Source organism: Rousettus aegyptiacus, unplaced genomic scaffold (genome assembly GCF_014176215.1).
Source record: "Rousettus aegyptiacus isolate mRouAeg1 unplaced genomic scaffold, mRouAeg1.p scaffold_m13_p_11, whole genome shotgun sequence".
NCBI classification, from domain to species: Eukaryota; Metazoa; Chordata; class Mammalia; order Chiroptera; family Pteropodidae; genus Rousettus; species Rousettus aegyptiacus.
In genome coordinates, this window is record NW_023416286.1 from 56,964,364 (window position 1) to 56,982,443 (window position 18,080).

At 38.5% G+C, this 18,080-nt stretch overlaps 1 protein-coding gene across 3 annotated transcripts in view; it reads right to left on the reverse strand.

Annotated features, from left to right (window-relative positions):
• PCCA (propionyl-CoA carboxylase subunit alpha) overlaps positions 1-13,614 on the reverse strand; it is a 321,747-nt gene extending 308,133 nt beyond the window's left edge. Inside the window, exons 1-2 of one of the 3 annotated variants that reach the window (XM_016123140.2) lie at positions 13,478-13,614; positions 973-1,050 (exon numbers count right to left, since the gene is read on the reverse strand). In XM_016123140.2, the coding sequence (XP_015978626.2) occupies positions 973-1,050; positions 13,478-13,582 (183 nt within the window). In that variant the 5' untranslated portion in view covers positions 13,583-13,614. Of the gene's footprint in view, positions 1-972; positions 1,051-13,129; positions 13,444-13,477 lie in introns of those variants that run through there. The other 2 variants (XM_016123141.2, XM_016123139.2) reach the window with 2 other exon arrangements.
• Between the last annotated feature and the right edge of the window lie 4,466 nt (positions 13,615-18,080).

Genomic DNA, 18,080 nt, shown 5'->3' on the forward strand with positions numbered 1-18,080 from the left:
ACCACAAGCCGCACAAAGCTACTGAGCACTTCAAATGTGGCTAATGAAACTGAGTTGTGCCAGAAGTATAAATTATACGCTGGATTTAGAAGACTTGGTAAAAAAAAAAAAAAAAAAAAAAGTAAATTATCTCATTTACACTTTTTATATCAGTTATATATTGAAATAATATTTGAAATACTGAGTTAAAAATATATTAATTTCCCTTGTTTCCTATTTTCTTAATGTGACTATTAGAAAATTTAAAATTACATTCACCCTGCAACTGTGTCTACATTATATTTCTACTAAACTGTAATAATGTAGACCCTTTCTTTCTCCAAGCCTCCAAATCTGAGTAGTTTTATATACTTCAACAGATGATTCAGAAGGCATCTCAGCTATTTCATTGTCAATTAATTATTCATATCAGTTCTACTTTCATTAAATTCAACTTGAACCATTCCTTCTTAACCAAAACTCTTCTCCTGCCCTCTTTGATGCCTTTGTCACACTAAGTCATGTTTTACCACTAATCACCACTTCTAGTCCCTCTATCCTATTAAAAGCCTCAAACATTATTGTATATCAGGATTTTAAATGTAATTCCCTAGTGCCAAAATTTATAATACACATAATTCCCTTCAATCAAAATAGATCTTATATTAAGTAAATGAAAAAAAATCAATAGTTTAATCAAAATCTCTAAACTTGCCGAGTCTTTCAGAATGTTGTAACAGTTATTCTGCTGAAAACAAGAAAAACAAATTTATTCAATTTTTGGTAGAGATGCAAATACAAAATTAAAGGCTCAGGTTGTGGCCCAAAATGAAAAAAGGAACAAAGACTGAGCACCTATAAAACTTATGATGTTAGAGAAAGAAATCATTACACAGCATTAATAAAATTTAATTTGTCCACTGAACACAGTGTTGAGACAAGAAAGTAAAGCCATTATAACTTAGGTGTTAAAAGTACTTTTTAAATACTTACTTTTTCATTAGAATCATATCCCACTGAACAGAGGCTACGGGACACCATTAAGTGTTGTCTTGAATAGTATGAGACATGCTACAGAAAAAAAAAAAAAAAAAGGAAATAAATTACAGATATTTGAATGGGCTTTCATATTTTTTCCACAGTAATTCTTTCAGTATGCTTCTAGCTAAAATGTTTTACTAATTAATATATTTAGTTCTAAGCAACATGTCATACTATGTAAAGTAAATCATCCCCTTGGCACACAAGAGAAACCAAAGGCATCGAAACAATCTCCAGAAAAGTATGAGAGTCAAAGGGTCAAATAAAATCTGAAGAAAGGTCTTTTGGATCATGCAGACTGATATGGCAGGATCAGGATGTCACATACCATACAGAACTTTATTTAACTGAAAGTCTTAGCCTTTAAGGAGCTTCAATTTTAAGTGACCAGAAAATACAATATTTATTTGCTTTTGTCTTGACATGATTCCCCGCCCCTTTTGGTACAAAACTGGTTTGGCAGATAAAGTGAAAAGGCAATACTAATAATCAAGTTCTCTTCAAATCCGTTATTTATAAATGTTTGCAGGAAAAGCATATCTTACAGATTTAAAACATTAAGAATAATCACTAATAAAAATTATAGGCAAGATTTAAGAAAACAATTTACCCAATAGTCACTGGTAAAGCTATAACCAAAAAAAAAGGGTGAAGGAGCAAAGATACTACCTCCTAGAACTTTCTAAGACAATAACTCAAATAAGCACAATGTTTTTATAGCAACATTTTTAAATCAACTCAAAGATTTATAAAATTTTTTTAAGTATCAATTCCCAAATTACAAAATGTAATCTTTATACAAAAGACTGATACCAGGTTAATAGATACAAAAGACACTCTATAAAGCCTATGCTACTGAAGAACCAAAGTGACTCCATTTTGTGATGGGCCTCCATTTTAGCTATTCCTGGAAATTACCGTTTGAATGCATGTGTGACCATCACTATGGGGACGCTATAGAAACGGTAGCCACCCCCCAGTCAACCTGTAAGAATGGCCCTGGAATTCCCCTTCTATTGTTTGCTAGTTAGACCTCCTCTGCGGCTACCTGCCCACCAATCCTGCAACGCCAAGACCTGTCACCCCATTCTGTAGTTTTTCCCTTTAAATATGTCTGTAAGATTAAGGAAGGGGCCCTTCTCCTGCACACTGCTTTGGCTGTGTATGGAGTTGGGTCCGAGCTAGCTCGCTAATAAACTCCCTTGTGTGATTACATCGGCTGTTGTTTCCTTCGCGCTCATGGGGTTCCAAATCGGTGCACAACACTACCAAGTAAAAGACTAGTGAACAATGAACTAAGAATGGGAAGAAAATTGACTTTCTTATTGTGTCCCATTTAAAGACCAAAACTTTCTCTCATATTCCTCCAACCATCCCTGTGAGTATAAGAGTATTAGCCTCTATTTTAAAAATGAGAAAATTGAGTCTCAAGAATTTTAACTTTTCAGAAGTCATAGGGCTAGGCTGTAATGGCTATAAGATTTAAAGACAGTCCTGTTAAAAGCATTCTGAAGTTTTTCATTTTAGATAAAAACAGTGGCACCTCCCACATTAACACTAATGTTTACACAATGTTATGGGGTGAAAAACCTACAACTTACCAAAGAAGGTCTCAACATTCCCTATGTTCAAATCAAAATACAGCCTTCAGCAGAATTGCTATAATTTAGCTAAGACTTTATATTTCCCTATTATATTTAACTTTACTCTTACATCCAACTTAATAGGATAGAGAATATTCCTTCCTCCTAAAAAAGCATGTCTTGTGTTTATAGCCTCAGCCAATGCAGAAAACTAACTCTAGGACTAAGAAGCAAAAGCTATTGGGGAATTTCTCACATTTATTCTGCTGCAAGGTAGCACCAGGGTACCTAAACAAGAAAGTAAATAACATATCAGCTTCCTATCAATTTTATAAAATGGAACACAAAATAGTTTATACTTTTACAAAATACTGTTTCAATCTATGGTTGGTTGAATCCGCAGATTTAAAACGGGCCTACTATATTTTTTTTAAAAAGTTATAAATGGATCGGTGCAGTTCAAATTCAGGTTGTTCAAGGGTCAACTGTACATAGATTCTAATAAATAGGAATTATGCATTAGGTTTCTAGGACATCTTTGGTAATAAAAGCCTCAACTCTATCTCATTAGATGGGCTCCTGAAGAATGGACTAAACTAAACGTAGCCCAACAGGAGAGAAAGTTTCTATCCCAAAACAATCCAGAAATGTCTACGTGGCCAAGCTCTAAGATATGTTTGGGTCACTGACTCAATGTATGCTATATTTATTTTCAGGAAACTACCAATAACATAAAACATCTATACCACACAACTCTTAAAACTAAATCAACTCTATTATAAGTTACACCTGGCCAAACTGTAGGAGACAATGTAGCGCTACACCTAATTGATCAAAACTTTTTTGGAACCTTATTAGTATTTAAAAATACTTGGTTCTGAATATCTAACAGACTATATTTTTACCACCCTTATCAAAAAAGAAATCATACAGCTTGTACACATGTGAATGTGTGATGTGGTCCAAAATTTTAAGAAATATGGATCCCCCAGGTTAGCCGAGTAACTAGAAGCAGAAATGGTACAAGCCGATAAAACTATAACAGTAGAACAAGTACTAAGGAGAAATAAGGATTTGGGCCTTTCCCACAGTGAGTTTGAAATGGTTTGCCCTCAGCCCCATAAAAGTGCTTTGTTCCTGTTTACTTTCATGGAAATCCAAAGTTATAAAGAATACAAGTCAAAAATCAAACAGTTTTGTAGAGCTACAACATAGTTTTGTTGTTTTTTTTTAATTCAGGGAACAGGCTGGCAGAAATCTGCAAATTAGATTTACACACAGAATTTTAATGTTTATTGTTTTTGTTAAACATACAACTGGCTACAAGCTCAGTCCAAAATTCTTTTGACACTTCCCAGCAACAGGAGTTCTAGGAAACTTTAATCACTCCATTTATAAAGACTATTTAGCCTATCACAGCCAAAAGGAGAAAGATCAACATGTACAAAATGACTTTCAAATAACACATTGCATTAGTTCTCTTTTGCAAGAATAAAGATTTCCTATATTTTCCACACTTGGAAAGGAAATGCCTCACACATGGGAAGTAGCATGACCTTCAGAGTCACAAGACCTCAGTCAATTCTTTGCTTCACTGCTTTGTAGCTATGCAACATTGAGCAAATCATTTTTCTAGACTCCTGTTTCCATCTATAAAACACAGGTGATGACACCTCCTCTGCTTTCCTAAGGAGTTATTAAAAAAGATTAAAGGCGCCTTTATAAACTGCAAAGCACCAAGGAAACGTAAAGTATTACACAAAAACTAAATTCAATTATGCAGGAAAAATCCTCTTCTTTCTTAAAATTATACCAGACCGTTTGGGGGTTACCTTTAGAGTAATAACAGTAATTAAAAGCTCTGGTTTAGACCCAAATTCTGACCTAGATACGAATGTTGGCTCAGACATTTCTTAAATACACAGGGAAATTCCTCGCATGTATACTAGACGTCATAACAGTACTCATTAGGGCATAAGACTGCTATGAGGATTAAATGAGAATGTGTAAAACACCTAGCATGGTTTTGTTACATTAGCGTAAGCATATGATAACTGTTCCAGCTACTACAAACTGGGAAATAGATATCCGTTTCTAAACTAAGATAGCATATACTTTCACATTCTCAACGTGACCTCATGTGACAGCCCAGACTGGTAAACCCAGTCCAATTCCCTTAAAGAACAATTCAAACACTAATTCTGCAAAATAAAAAATAAAATAAAAAAAAACCTTCTGGTTGTTCTTAAAATATTCACAGCGGGATTCAAGTGAATAATAATGAAACAATTCTGTAAACAGGTTAATCCTTATCAGAATGCTTTCTGCTTCAAAGAAGAAACTATCCTCAAAACTGAGTTAAAGGAGCCATAAAATGATCTTACCAAGGTTGAAAAAAAACACTGGTTAGTGTTTCAATTTTGAAATTTCCAGACGAAGGTCCTCTTGTCCATACTTCCCGAAGCAGAGCTGGGAAACATGTGCTGAGTATTTCAATTTCTTAACAGGCCCAGACTGACCTTCTAAGGGAACACCCTCTAAAAACACTAATGGAAATCAGGCTTTTTCACTTAAGCACAGCTGTTTCTTTCAAACAGATATCGATGACATAGTCTTCAGGACCTCACTAGCCATCCTAATCTTCAGCTGTCTGCCGAGACCTGTTAAAAGCGAGACTAAATACTTAGTAACTGAGGGAGGGGAACCAATCTCAAGATTCTTGGGCTCTGCCTCCATAGTAAACCAGAGTACCTGCAAACTACACACAACAACTCCAAATTTCATTACCCCATCACAGCTTCCCTACCTGGTCATTCCTCCCATCCAGCCTGTAGCAAATGTTGCAGGTGCTCATCCAGAGCCTCTTCACCAGTCAGCGCAGGATCCCCACCTCGGGGGTAATTAACTAACTAACTACCCATGGCCCACACCTACTCCCTAGTCTGGCCCATTTGCCTCAATCTGACAGGAGTTCTCCATCAAGCCGGTGAGCTAATCCTCTCTCAGTTCCTACGCTCAGAGCCAATGATTAACATGGGATTCCAAAGGCTGCCCCTGCCCGCAGTTCCATATGAGTCCACTTTGGTAGTGCAATCTGAGCTTTACAACTGTCCAATGTGGCAGCCATAGCCACGTAAGACTACTGAGCACTTGAAACGTGCCAGTCCAAATTCCAATGTGCTTTGCTCCAAGTGTAAAATACACTCCAGACTTGAAGACTTAATACCAAAAAAAAAATGCAAAAGAACTCATTAAGAATTTTCACATTTCCACGTTGAAATATTTTGAATATATTGGGTTAAATAAAGTACATTAATATTAGTTTCACCTTTTGCTTGTTTAATATGAGTGCTAGGTAGTTTTAAACTACATTTGTAGCTCACATTATTCTCCTATTGGACAGAGTTGATCTAGAACAGAACATCAGCATCACCTGCGGGGCTTGTTAAACAAATTGCTAGGCTCCACCCCCAGTTTCTAACTTGCAGGCTTTAGGTGCTGCTAGAAAATCTGCATTTCTAACAAGTTCCCAGGTAATGCTGAAGCTGCTGGCTGGAGTCCCATTTAGAGAACCACTGCTCCAGAGTTCTGCGGATTAGCCTGAAGATAGTCTCCAGCTGGGACTCAGCTGGGACCCCTTCCTTGCTTAGTTTTTATTCCCCTGCTCTATCCTGCTTTCTTCACTCTTAAGGACCATCTGCACAAAATCCCTTTTCATGCTCTGCTTCCAGGAAACCAACCCATCCCACCTCCCTAGAATTGTTTTTACACACTTATAAGTTTCATAAAGTGTCAGCTTAATAGCAACCTGTGTGATGGGAAATACCACTGCATTTTTTGTAAAATGAATAACAAAGAAGGTATTTATTGGATTGCTAGGACAAGGTTTATTTATCCTGATGACCAATTCCTTACTATAAGAAATTTAACAGCTTTATCACCTACCGGTTCCCTCTTTTCCATTACTACTATAAAGCTCAAACAAGTTTTTGTACCCAAAACAAATTTGCCTTTTTTCTTTTTTACCAAGTTGGCTAATATGATATAATAAAGGCATTGAATCAGATAGAAATCTGAACCCTGGCTCAATCACTTAATTGTGTGACCTTGGGCAAGCTACGTAACCTCAGCAGTAAAAATGAGAATCATTTGAAGATGATCTGATAATTAAATATAAACACAGCTTCCCTTCTCCTTTGCCATTTTCAGTAACCCCAGAATCATCTATCAGCCCGAGGTGGTTTCTAACTACCTCTCCTTCTCACACCAATTATATGACCCCACAAAGGATAAATAAGATCGACCACCCTCTGTATTTTGTAAATTCAAAGTTTTTTAAATGTAACTATTGTCGTGATCTTCCTTTCCAAGCTCCAGCCTTCCCAAGCTCTAAAACACTATACTACTTAGGGGCGTAAGTCTTTTTTTTTTTTAATTGAGATATAACTCACATACCATAAAACTCATTCTTTTAAAATATACATCTCAGCAATTTTTAGTATATTCACAAGATATGGAACTATCATCACTATCTGATCCCAGAGTACTTCTTCATCACCCTGAAAAGAAACCCTTTTAGCTGTTAGCCATCTCTCCCATTGCTCCCTGCCCCAAGTTCCCTCCTCCGGCCCCTTTGAACCGCTAATCTATTTTCTGTCTCTATAGATCTGCCTATTTGGACATTTCATATAAATGGGATCCTACAACATGTGGCCTTTGGTGTCTTCTTTTCAAGGGTCCTTGGCTCCTCTCTTTCCTTGAATCTCCCTTCAAATCCAACAGCAAGTACTACTGACTATAGTTCCAAAATGTATCTCAAGTCTGACTAGTTGCCATTTCCTTCAGTGCCACCACCTTAGTGCAAGTTACCAACATCTCTAGCTTGAACTTCTACAGTAGCCTCCTGACTGGTCTCCCTGCTTTCCACTCTTTCCAAAATGTAAATCCAACTCATTTAAAACCCTTCAATAAACTCCATTAGGATAAATTTCTAATACAAGCCCCTGCATGACTGTCCTACCTACCTCATCCCCTAGCCTTACACTTCGCTCCAACCACACTGGCCACATCCACCCCTTTAAGCAATTATACCAAACACATTCTCACCTCAGAGCTTCTGCCTTGGCCTTGCCTTAGAAACCTAGTCCCCCAGATCACATAGCAAATCAGGTCACTTTTCTGTTCAAATGCCACATGCTCAGAAATGTCTTTCCTGTTTCCTTAGGTAACCCCCTACTCAACACACCACCACTCTTTATCCCATTATCTCTCTCTCTCTCTCTCTCTCTCTCTCTCTCTCTCTCTCTCTCTCTCTCTCTCTTTTTTCCTTTCGAAGCAATTACCACTCTTTTAATGCATCTATTTATATGAACACAGTCTCCTCTACTCAGGTATAACCAAAATGAGGGCAGAAATGTTCAGTATTCTATTCCCAGCAACAAACGGTATCTAGCACACAGTAGGTTGAATAGTGGCCCCAAAATGATGTGTCCATGTCCTAGAACTTGTGAATTTGACCTTCTTTGGAAAAAGGGTCTTTGTAGATATATTTAAGTTATGGATTTTGAGATGAGATCATCCTGGATCCTGTCTTGGTCTTAACTCCAATGATAAGTGTCCATATAAAAAAGAAAAAAAAGGAAGGAAAGAAGGGAGGAAGGAAGAGAGAGAGAGAGAGAGAGAGAGAGAGAGAGAGAGAGAGAGAGAAAAGAAAGAGAAAGAAAGAAAGAAAGAAAGAAAGAAAGAAAGAAAGAAAGAAAAGAAAAGAAAAGAAAAGAAAAGAAAAGAAAAGAAAAGAAAAGAAAAGAAAAGAAAGAAAAGAAAGAAAGAACAGACACAGAAGAAGAGGGACAAGAAGGCCATGTGAGGACAGAGGCAGAGATTAGAGTGCTACAGCCACAAACCAAAGAATGCCTGGAGACACAAAAAGCTCCAAGAGACAAAAAAATATTCTTCACTGGAGCCTTCACAGGAAGCATGCATGGCCTTGCTGACATTTTGATTTCAGATTTCTAGTCTCTACAACTGCGAGAAAATAAATTCGTGTTGTTTTAAGCTATCAAGTATGTCCCATGGATGCTGTATTAGTTTTCCAAACTGAAATTATAAAACTATGACTTGCAACATTTTTAAAATTCACTTTTATTTTAATCTTATTATATTGATCCCATCACAATTTATGGTCTTTTTTAATTTTTTTTATGAAAGGGTCACTGGGCAAGTCAAAATAAATTATTTTTTTAAATCCTATATTACCCTCATTTTTTAAAGTATATACTTGCTTCAACTATTGGAGAGTATCTTCAAAATAAAACAATAAGACCAAAGACCTTATCAAATTCTTCCTTCAAACTTTATTTTTATTCCTTGACCTCTCTGTGCCAGAGAAATGGTGAAACAATATGTTTTAGTTTCATCTTATCTGCTCAGTGCATATCTTAGTGCCAGGCACTTAGCAGATGTTCCACAAACACTGTTTTTAAATTAATTTATTTATTTCAATTAATTTCAAGTATACAGTAAGTACATTGGTTAGACATCTATACAGTTCATAAAACAATCCCCCCAATTACTCCCTTCCTCCCCTGGCCCTCTACCTAGCCAACATATTAATGCTAACTACATTCTCTATGCCGTACTCCCCATCCCCATGACCATCTATCAACTACTAATTTGTACTTCTTTAACCCTTCACCCCATTCTCCCAGACCCCAAATACCCCTCCCCTCTGTCTGTCACCTTATTGCCCACTACATTTGTGAGTATGTTTTTGATTAGTTTATTCTTTTTGCTCCTTAGATTCACACATAAGTGAAATCATATGGTACTTATCTTTCTCTGATTTATTTCACTAAGCATAAGAACCTCTAGGTTCATCCATGTCATTGAAAATGGTAGGATTTCATTTCTTTTAACGGCTGAGTAATATTCCATTGTATATATTAACCATAATTTCTTTATCCAATCGTCTGTTGATGGGCATTTAGGTTGCTTCCATATCTTGGCTATTGTAAATTGTGCTGCCGTGAATATTGGGGCGCATAGATCCTAACAAATTATTGTTTTGGTTTTCTTTGGATAAATACCCAGAAGTACAATTGCTGAGTCAAAAGGTATATCCATTTTTAATTTTTAAAGAAACCTCCATACTATTTTCCATAGTGGCTGTACCAATTTGCAATCCCACCAACAATGTATGAGGGTTCCCTGTTCTCCACATCCTTGACAACACTTGTTTTCACAGACACTTTTTGAATGAACAGATAATTACATCTCTAGATGACCAAGAGGATGAATAAATAAATGAATGAATGCTACAGTGTCTCCTCTCAAACCATTCCCCTAAATCCTATTGTCTCTTCTTTTTTCTTCCAAATCATAATTTAGGGTAATAAGATTGAGTATTTATTCAATTAAATCCCTTGGTATCCACAGGGGATTGGTTCCAGGATTCCCCATAGATACTAAAAACCACAGATGTTCAAGTCCCTTATATAAAATAGTGTAGTATTTACATATAACCTATATTTGCATACAGGCTACAGCAGGGAATGACTCCACGTCACTACATTCATGTAGATTCACCATAGTAGTGCTTAGAGTGTGGCATATCCAAATTTTGCTTTTTGGAAATTTCTGGGATTTTTTTCCAAACATTTTCAACACCTAGTTGGTTGAATCCATGGAATAACCCTCAGGGGACCAACTGTATTAATTTACCCACTATATCTCACAGAGTTCACTTACTCAAATGCTAACTTTTACCTCAGATCACTGACCCAAAAACCAACCTGGTTTCCCTCTTTCTTCCCAGGAACTCAATATGACTTTTCTAGTCTAACTCCACATAACTAAGATGAAATACTATGTTTCTACTCCCCCTGCCAAAAAAAAAAAAAAAAATTGTTCTTCCCAAGTTTCCTTTTGCATTCCTGTTCTTATTTACCCACATTTTTTAAAAAATTGGAATCATTTAAACAACTCCTTTTCCTTCACTCTCTTGATCAAAAATGTCACCACCTTTCCCCCTTATTTAGAAAAGGGTTTTACCAATCAACCGTCTATTCTGAATCTCTTAAGAACAGAATAAAACCCAAAAAGCAGATGAATAAATGCACAAATGTCCATAAGCATTTTATTATATCAGAAACTGGTTTCCATAATAATCTTAGAAGATTTTTCTCCCTAATGATTGTCAGAAATCTATCACCATATTGGAAAGATTTACCTCCAGGCTATTCCAAAGCATTCAGATATGCTTAAACATTCCTTTCCATAACTAGAAAAGAAAATCATGGATTTCAAGGTACATAAAGCTTGAGCATTCATGTTTTGTGAGTACACCATTAATGAGACCATCATTCAAATTAGAGATAAAGCCAGGCTTTGAAATCATACCATCCAACATTCAAATTCTACCTCATCCAAATGTATACTTAAGCAAGTTACTTAACTGCTCTGAGCTTTGTTTCCTCTTCTGTAAAATTGGGATTTTTTTTTCCCCCTAGTTGTTACATGAATGAGAGGTAATATATGAAAACCACATAAGGCATATAAAATTTCAATAAGCTGTAGCGATTACCATAAATCCAACATCCTGGAGCCACTGAAAAATGTAGACAGAAGGAAAAAACTAGGTATTTAAACGGAATGTGTTTTAAAAGCTGATACACAAAATAAATAAGACTAAAAGTGAACTCTACATATACCCTAAAAGCAAACAAATTCTGTTAACTAGCTAAAAAGAATGGTTAGAATTCTTTAGACTAGAGTTAGCAGTCTGCTTTCTGACCAACCAAATGGTTTGCAAGAGTAGAGGGAGAAATGAGAGGAATACAGTTTTCAAAAGGTTCTGCCTCAGACATAGACTCAGTAGAACACATTTCACGTTTATGGAAGAGAAGCATGGAGAGAAGCTAAGCAGCATCTCAAGTTCCCCTAAAAAGACAGTGAATTTCAGAGATTCTTCCCACCTCCAGGAAGAATTCTTTACTGACAAAATGAACTCTCTACTCCAGTCAGCACTGTCAAACTTTCAGCACCTTTTGCGTCAAACATTGTGCTAAGAACACAGAAATGGGATGCAGTCTCTGCCGACACATTGGAAAGGAAGGAACAGGGTAAGAAAAGTCGAAGGTTATATATTATACATTAACTGTATAACAAATGCATAGCAGTTAAGTACAGAAACAACTTTCAGCCTCTCCAATCTAAAACAGTAGGATAATCCCTCCTACCTCCAACATGAATGGCTTTCCATTGCTATAAGATAAAGACCAAACCTAACAGCATGGTCTACTAGACCTAACATGGTCTGAGTCTTACCTACCTCCCCAGCACCATCTAGTCTCTATATCAGAGCCTCGGAAGGCTTTTCTCTGTTCTTCTCTTTTGCCATTCCCTCTGGCCACAGGACCTTTGCATGCACTATTCTCTCACATATAACATTCATCTCACTTTGTCTAGAAATCGCTTTGTTTTTCAAAAGTTGTTTCAATTTTCACTTCCAAAGGAAAGCACTCCCTTACCTTAGGCAACAAGTCCTAGAGTTCTAAACACTATGTGCCTCAATTTCTTCATCTGTATATGGGGACTACACAGCTGCTGTGAGGATTGAATAAATTCAGGTAAAGTATCATAACAGTATCTAGGACACAGAACTTAAAATCTTGACTTGGTCAAATCCCTCCAATCCATTTTCTTATAGCACCAGGACCTGCATTTTAAACTCGCCTCTCCAGAATAGACTAAAATTTCTAAGAGAAAAGAAACTATACTGTTCCTTTAGAGATGGTACACAGAAAGTATCAATAAAGATTTGTTTAAAAATATATAGCTCAAAGGAAGAAGCTGAGGTCCAACTAAGTGACTTGTCTAATACAAAACTTCATCTACGTGACTCCAAAGCCCATGCCTTTCCACTACACCCTGCTGTCTCCTACGTAAATGCATAAGTCTTGCAACTAAAATTGATGTGGCCAACAAATATTAAAAGAAAGAATAATAAGATTATAAAATAAATTGTGTGCCATCACAAAGAACATGTTTTTTTAATGTGGACATTCTGAAGTTCACACAAAGATAATACAGGTGCTGACTTGCTTCCATTGCCATGATGAGTTTCAGCACTCACATTCTCACCTGGGGCCAGATAATCTCTAACATGTATGAGTCAAGGCTGCCACAGTGAAATCCTAGGACATACAGAGCAGTGGAAAAATGTTTAAACTGTGTTTTAGAACATTACAAAAATCAGGCTGACCACTACACAGAAAAAAAAAAATTAATTCACAAGTTGCATACAGAGTATATTGTGATGTAATACGATTAAAATAGGCTTTCAATTCAAACGTAAAGGGTCGTAGCAATCGTGACACCATATGGTGCTTCAAAAGTTGAGATAAACTCACAACCCTAACTTCAGCAGCAATCTACAGTGTCCCTTCAAAAGAAGAAAGAAACAAAAGAAAATGGAAACTGTAAGGACCCTTAAAAATACACCCTGGAAAGCTCAAAACAAGCCAGACCTGTAAGGCACAAGATCGGGTGCACGGGAAATGCGGGTACTTTACTGCCGGATGGCTGTCAGACATTCCCTGGGAGAGAGCAGAAGACACATGCCTGCTGGCTCCCTGGGCCCCTCTGCCCTCCATGATCTTCGGAGTACAAGCTGCAGCGAGGGACGCCCACTCAGCCCTGGTATAGCGCGAACTCCCGCAGAGAGAGAGGGAGAGACCCCGACCGCCGCGGAATCTGGAACGCAGGTGTCACCCGGAGACACTGGGGCGCTCTCCGCGGCACTGAACACCGCCGGGCGGAGCAGGGCTGTAAGTCCACTGAAGACCAGGCCTGCGGGGAGCCCCGTCGCTCCTCACCTTCCGGGTCCACAGCGCTGCGCTCCGCATCAGCTGCTGCAGCGATCGCTGCCCACGCGATTCGGCCACAATCAGAGACACCGCGTTCACCCAAAGCCCCGCCATTGTCGCCCCGGCGGACCAGCGCTCTGCTGACCTTTCACCCAGCGGAACGGGGCGGGGAAGGGGAGCGGCAGCGCTTCGGCCAATCACGAGCCAAGGACCAGCGGCCCCGCCCCCTGCCGCGGGGAGACGAGGGAGCGGGACTGGCGCAACCGCTGGAGCTGCAGTCCTGGCAGCTGGAAAGGCGCGCGCCGGGACTCGGTGGGAGGAGGGAGGGCAGGCGGCGAGGCTGGCGGTGACCCAGCGAGGGCTGTCTGCCCCACCCGACCCCCAGAGTGAGCGAGGCTGGGAAGACGCGTAAATTCTGGCGTCAGGTAGTCCGCGCCTGCTTGGGTTAAGCTGCGTACTGTATACCAGCGTCCACTTAGGGACCAATACGCAGCTAGGTCACTTAACGTCAGTGAGTCAGCTCCTGCCCTATGACCACCCCCTGCAGTCCCGACGGTCCTAAATTACAGACACTTGCCCAAACTATGTTCCTGTTTGAAGGCATAATCTCAAAACACCAAACTAAGGTAAGATGTTGGACAAGTGCGGTAATCTAGAGAATGCTCTAGATCTAGAAATCAGAGATCCGAGCTCAAGTCTTATTTCTGCCTCGTAATATATGCGTGTCAGAGAAATTAGCCATAACTAGAGTCAGTTTCTGTTGCTTGCAACCAAGCACTCACTCAGTAAAACTACTAAAGACCTTGTGCTAGAAGTCTCAAATTTAATGGAATTTTTAAACGTAAGTAGAAACTTCCTTTGTATCCAAGGTTGGGATCATTTCTATTCCTTTACTAAAAGAGCACTTGAATTTTATCTGAACCCAAGGCCACCCAGCTAAAGGCCACAATATCCAGCCTCCTTTACATGTGATGTGACTAAGAGACTAAGGGCTGGTTATGGAATGTAAGGATTGTGCCCTTAAAGATCAGGAGCATACCCTCCATTTCCCCTTCTCTCCTTCCTGAAAGAAGATATTCTGGTGGATGTTGGAGCAGTCATCTGAACCCACAAGACAGGAGCCCTGTGTTAAAGATATCAGAGTAATAAGATCGGAAGAGCCCAGATTCCTGACACCATAGGGCCATCTTATCAGCCTTTTATTGCTTAATACATGGAGTGTTGTGTGACAGAGAAATAAACGTTTACCTTGTTTAAATCAGTTAAATCTGCCTGTACTATAACAACAGAAATTGTATCCTACAACTCATAATTTAATATTCACAAGTGAGGTACTTACATAATGAAACCTGAAATATGTGGCGATAATGATGACAACCTCAAAATAGAAAACCAGAAGCTGAAAGCTGATGACCATTGTTATGCCATGGTACCTCTTTGGTGAGATGGTCACTTTCAAAATCTTGGACAATACTGTTATTGCTGTTACTGATACAACCTGCAATGCTAATACAGTCTTTTCAAGGGAGTACGATTGGCATTTTGATCTGGACAGTTCTTATCTGAACTATGCCACACATTTTGGTATGTTTATCATCTCCAAAAACGCTGCTTCCTGTTACCAATGTCTGAAAACAGTTTTCAGATATTTTGTACAATTTCCTATTTATCCATAGTGAAAAGGAACCAGTTACTCAATCTGAATCCAGTCTGGAACCAGTTACAGTGTCATGGAAATCAGCCTAAATCCCTAAATCTTCTCTCAGAATTTCGAAAGTATTTTTACATCATCTTCCTGAGTTACTCTTCAGAAGTCAAATGCCAAACTTACTCTTGACCTATTGTGTCTTATTACAGTTAGATATCTACTATATTGTTGTAGAGCAGGTATGGGGCAGAGGGAAGGTAAGGTTGTAAATCAGGAATCATGAGCAGCCACGTGCACAACAAACAGGAAAACTGATCTCCACTTAGAGACTGTGACCTTTGAGCTACATATATTTGGTTCTCTTGTATGGGAGTACTTCAGACTAGGTATGCTGGATTGGAAACTATGTTTCTCCAATCCTCTTCCCTTTGTGGTTCCTGATTAGAGTTAACCAAAAGAGGAATTTATAAGATATTTAGAAGACAGGAGTGAAGCGGTAGCCATTACTGTCAGAAGGTTATTACAGTAAGATAAATAACATAGTTTCCTGGAAGGTCTCAGTTTGCCCTTAATCTCCATTCTGCATCGTTTGTTTTTCTCAACTATTAGCCCTGCTGACTACCAGCAAGCAAACTCAGGTCCACCACCCGATGCTTGATTGCAGACCTACAGAGGCAATAGCTATCCAAAGGCAACTGCTTCTCATTGAACCCTCCATGAGATCCCTCCTCACATTCCTGTTTGGCAGTCAGGCATGCTTGGTTTCACAGCTATCTCCCAAACTCCAACTTGTCCACCTCAACTAATATGTCAAGCAGACTATTTTAATTTCTCTTTCTCTGATCCTCTGAAAGGAGCCTGTAGCCATTGACTAAGGTAAGTGTATACTGGGGAGGGGAAGATAACCAGAATTTTCAGGGATTACTAGACCCTGGCTGTGAATTGATATTAATTTCTAGAGACTCAAAAATGCCATTGTGTTTTACCAGTGAAAGTAGAGTCTTAAAAGGGTCAGAAGATTAGTGGAGTTTTGACTTGGGTCTGAGGCAAAGTGAGCCCAGTGTATTCCTGAACCCACATCATGATTATTTCTCCAGTTTCAGAATGCATAGTTGGAATAGACATACTGCTCTACTATTCATAACAGCTCTGCTTCCCTGACTGAATCCTGACTAGTACATGGAGAAAGAAAGAAAGAAGTTATGGATAACTATCTGAGTGATAAAAGGATGAAATGTGGCAAAAAATGCTAGTTGCTCCCTAATATCTGTCTTGTTTCTTTGGTAAAAGAACTCGAATGATTTAGCTGGATACATGGCCCTCAGGTAAGAACTACACTTTCCAACTTCCATCACAGCAAGAATGGCCAGGTTACTAAGTTTTAACCAACAGAATGTAAACAGAAGTGAAATATGCAACTTTTGGGTTGTAGGGAAGGGGGATGCCTTCCACTTTCCCATCTCTTCCCAGCTTGCCAGAATGTGGGCACAATGGTGGGGACAAAGTTGTCATCTGAGGTGGTAAAAAGAAAGACAGGTGTTAAAGAAAGCAAAACAATACACAAGGAGACTCTGGATACCTGACGTTGTAGCAATGCCATGTCAGCCCTGGACTATTTTGCTCAGAATTTTATGCAAAAGAGAAAAACACTGTATATTGTTTAAGTTACCATGTTTTGTTTTGCCTTTGTTACAGTAGCCAAATATGTATCCTAACTAATAGAGCACTAATATGGATCTTTGCCCTCTCCATTTAAAGTTATAGATTGCAAGGAAAATATCTAAGATAGTTGAGAACATGACAGGGACTGGCTAACTGCTCTCCAAACACATTCGTTCACTCTTCTTTCTCAGCAGACTGATAGGCAACATTTCCTAGCCTCCTTTTCAGTTAGATGTGATAGTATACCTGCACTGTGGCCAAGGGGCTGTGAGTAGAAGTAAAATACACCAACCTCCAGGCCTAGCTCATAAAACCATCTGTGCAACCCTTCACACCCTTTCTCCTCTGCTCATCTGCTAAAACTCCATAGGATGGAAGGAGTGCCGGTATCTCAATGACTAAGCAAACCAGATCTTTCTTGCCTTCCCACACTGAACTGTGACGTGAACAAGAAATAAACTATTTTTTTCCTTAGGCTACTGAGATTTGGGAATTGCTAGAATAATTAGTGTACCCCTCTCTAGAGTTTGTTGTTGTTGTTCTAATTAGTGTAACAAATACAAAAATGTGGTCTCTTTCCTCAAGGAATTTACCGTTAATAAGCATCAAAATTGTGTACCACTAAACATAAAGCCACTTCAAAACATCCCATGAGATGCTGCCAGGCTCACAGCTTTTTCTTAGCATGGCAGCCACTTAAACTTTAAGTAGCTATACATTGTGTCAAGTGACCGTCTCATTCTGGCCACAATTTATTGGCTACGAATTGAACCTGGCTATCATGAAAGATATTGGGAGATTTTTTAAATATGCTTGAGACCCCAGCACCTATACATAACAATTTTTATTCTCAAAGAAACAAATTAGTTACAGTTTATGACCATTGTCTTTAAGCAAAGTATGCCAGGGTCCTCCAACCCTTTCATATCTGCACTGAGAAAACAAGTAACATTTGTAAATAGCATTGTTTAAGAAACTTACTCACTTACTCTTTATAATATATGTACAATAAGGATCAACTTGACCGTGTCCTCAAAAATCAAAAGTGCTTCAAGAGTCCATTTCTGGTTCAGATACAGGAGAGAGAGTTGGTAAAATAATAATTAATATTTATTGAATATTCACTCTATGCCAACTACTATATGTTCTAAGTGATCTAAATGTATTCTTAATTCTGACAACTATGCAGTGAGATGGATACTATAATTACCCCCTTTTTTACAGATTAAACAGTTTGCCCAAGGTAAACAACTAGTAAATGGCAGATCTTGGATTGTGAACCTAGGTTGTAGGAGTCCAGAG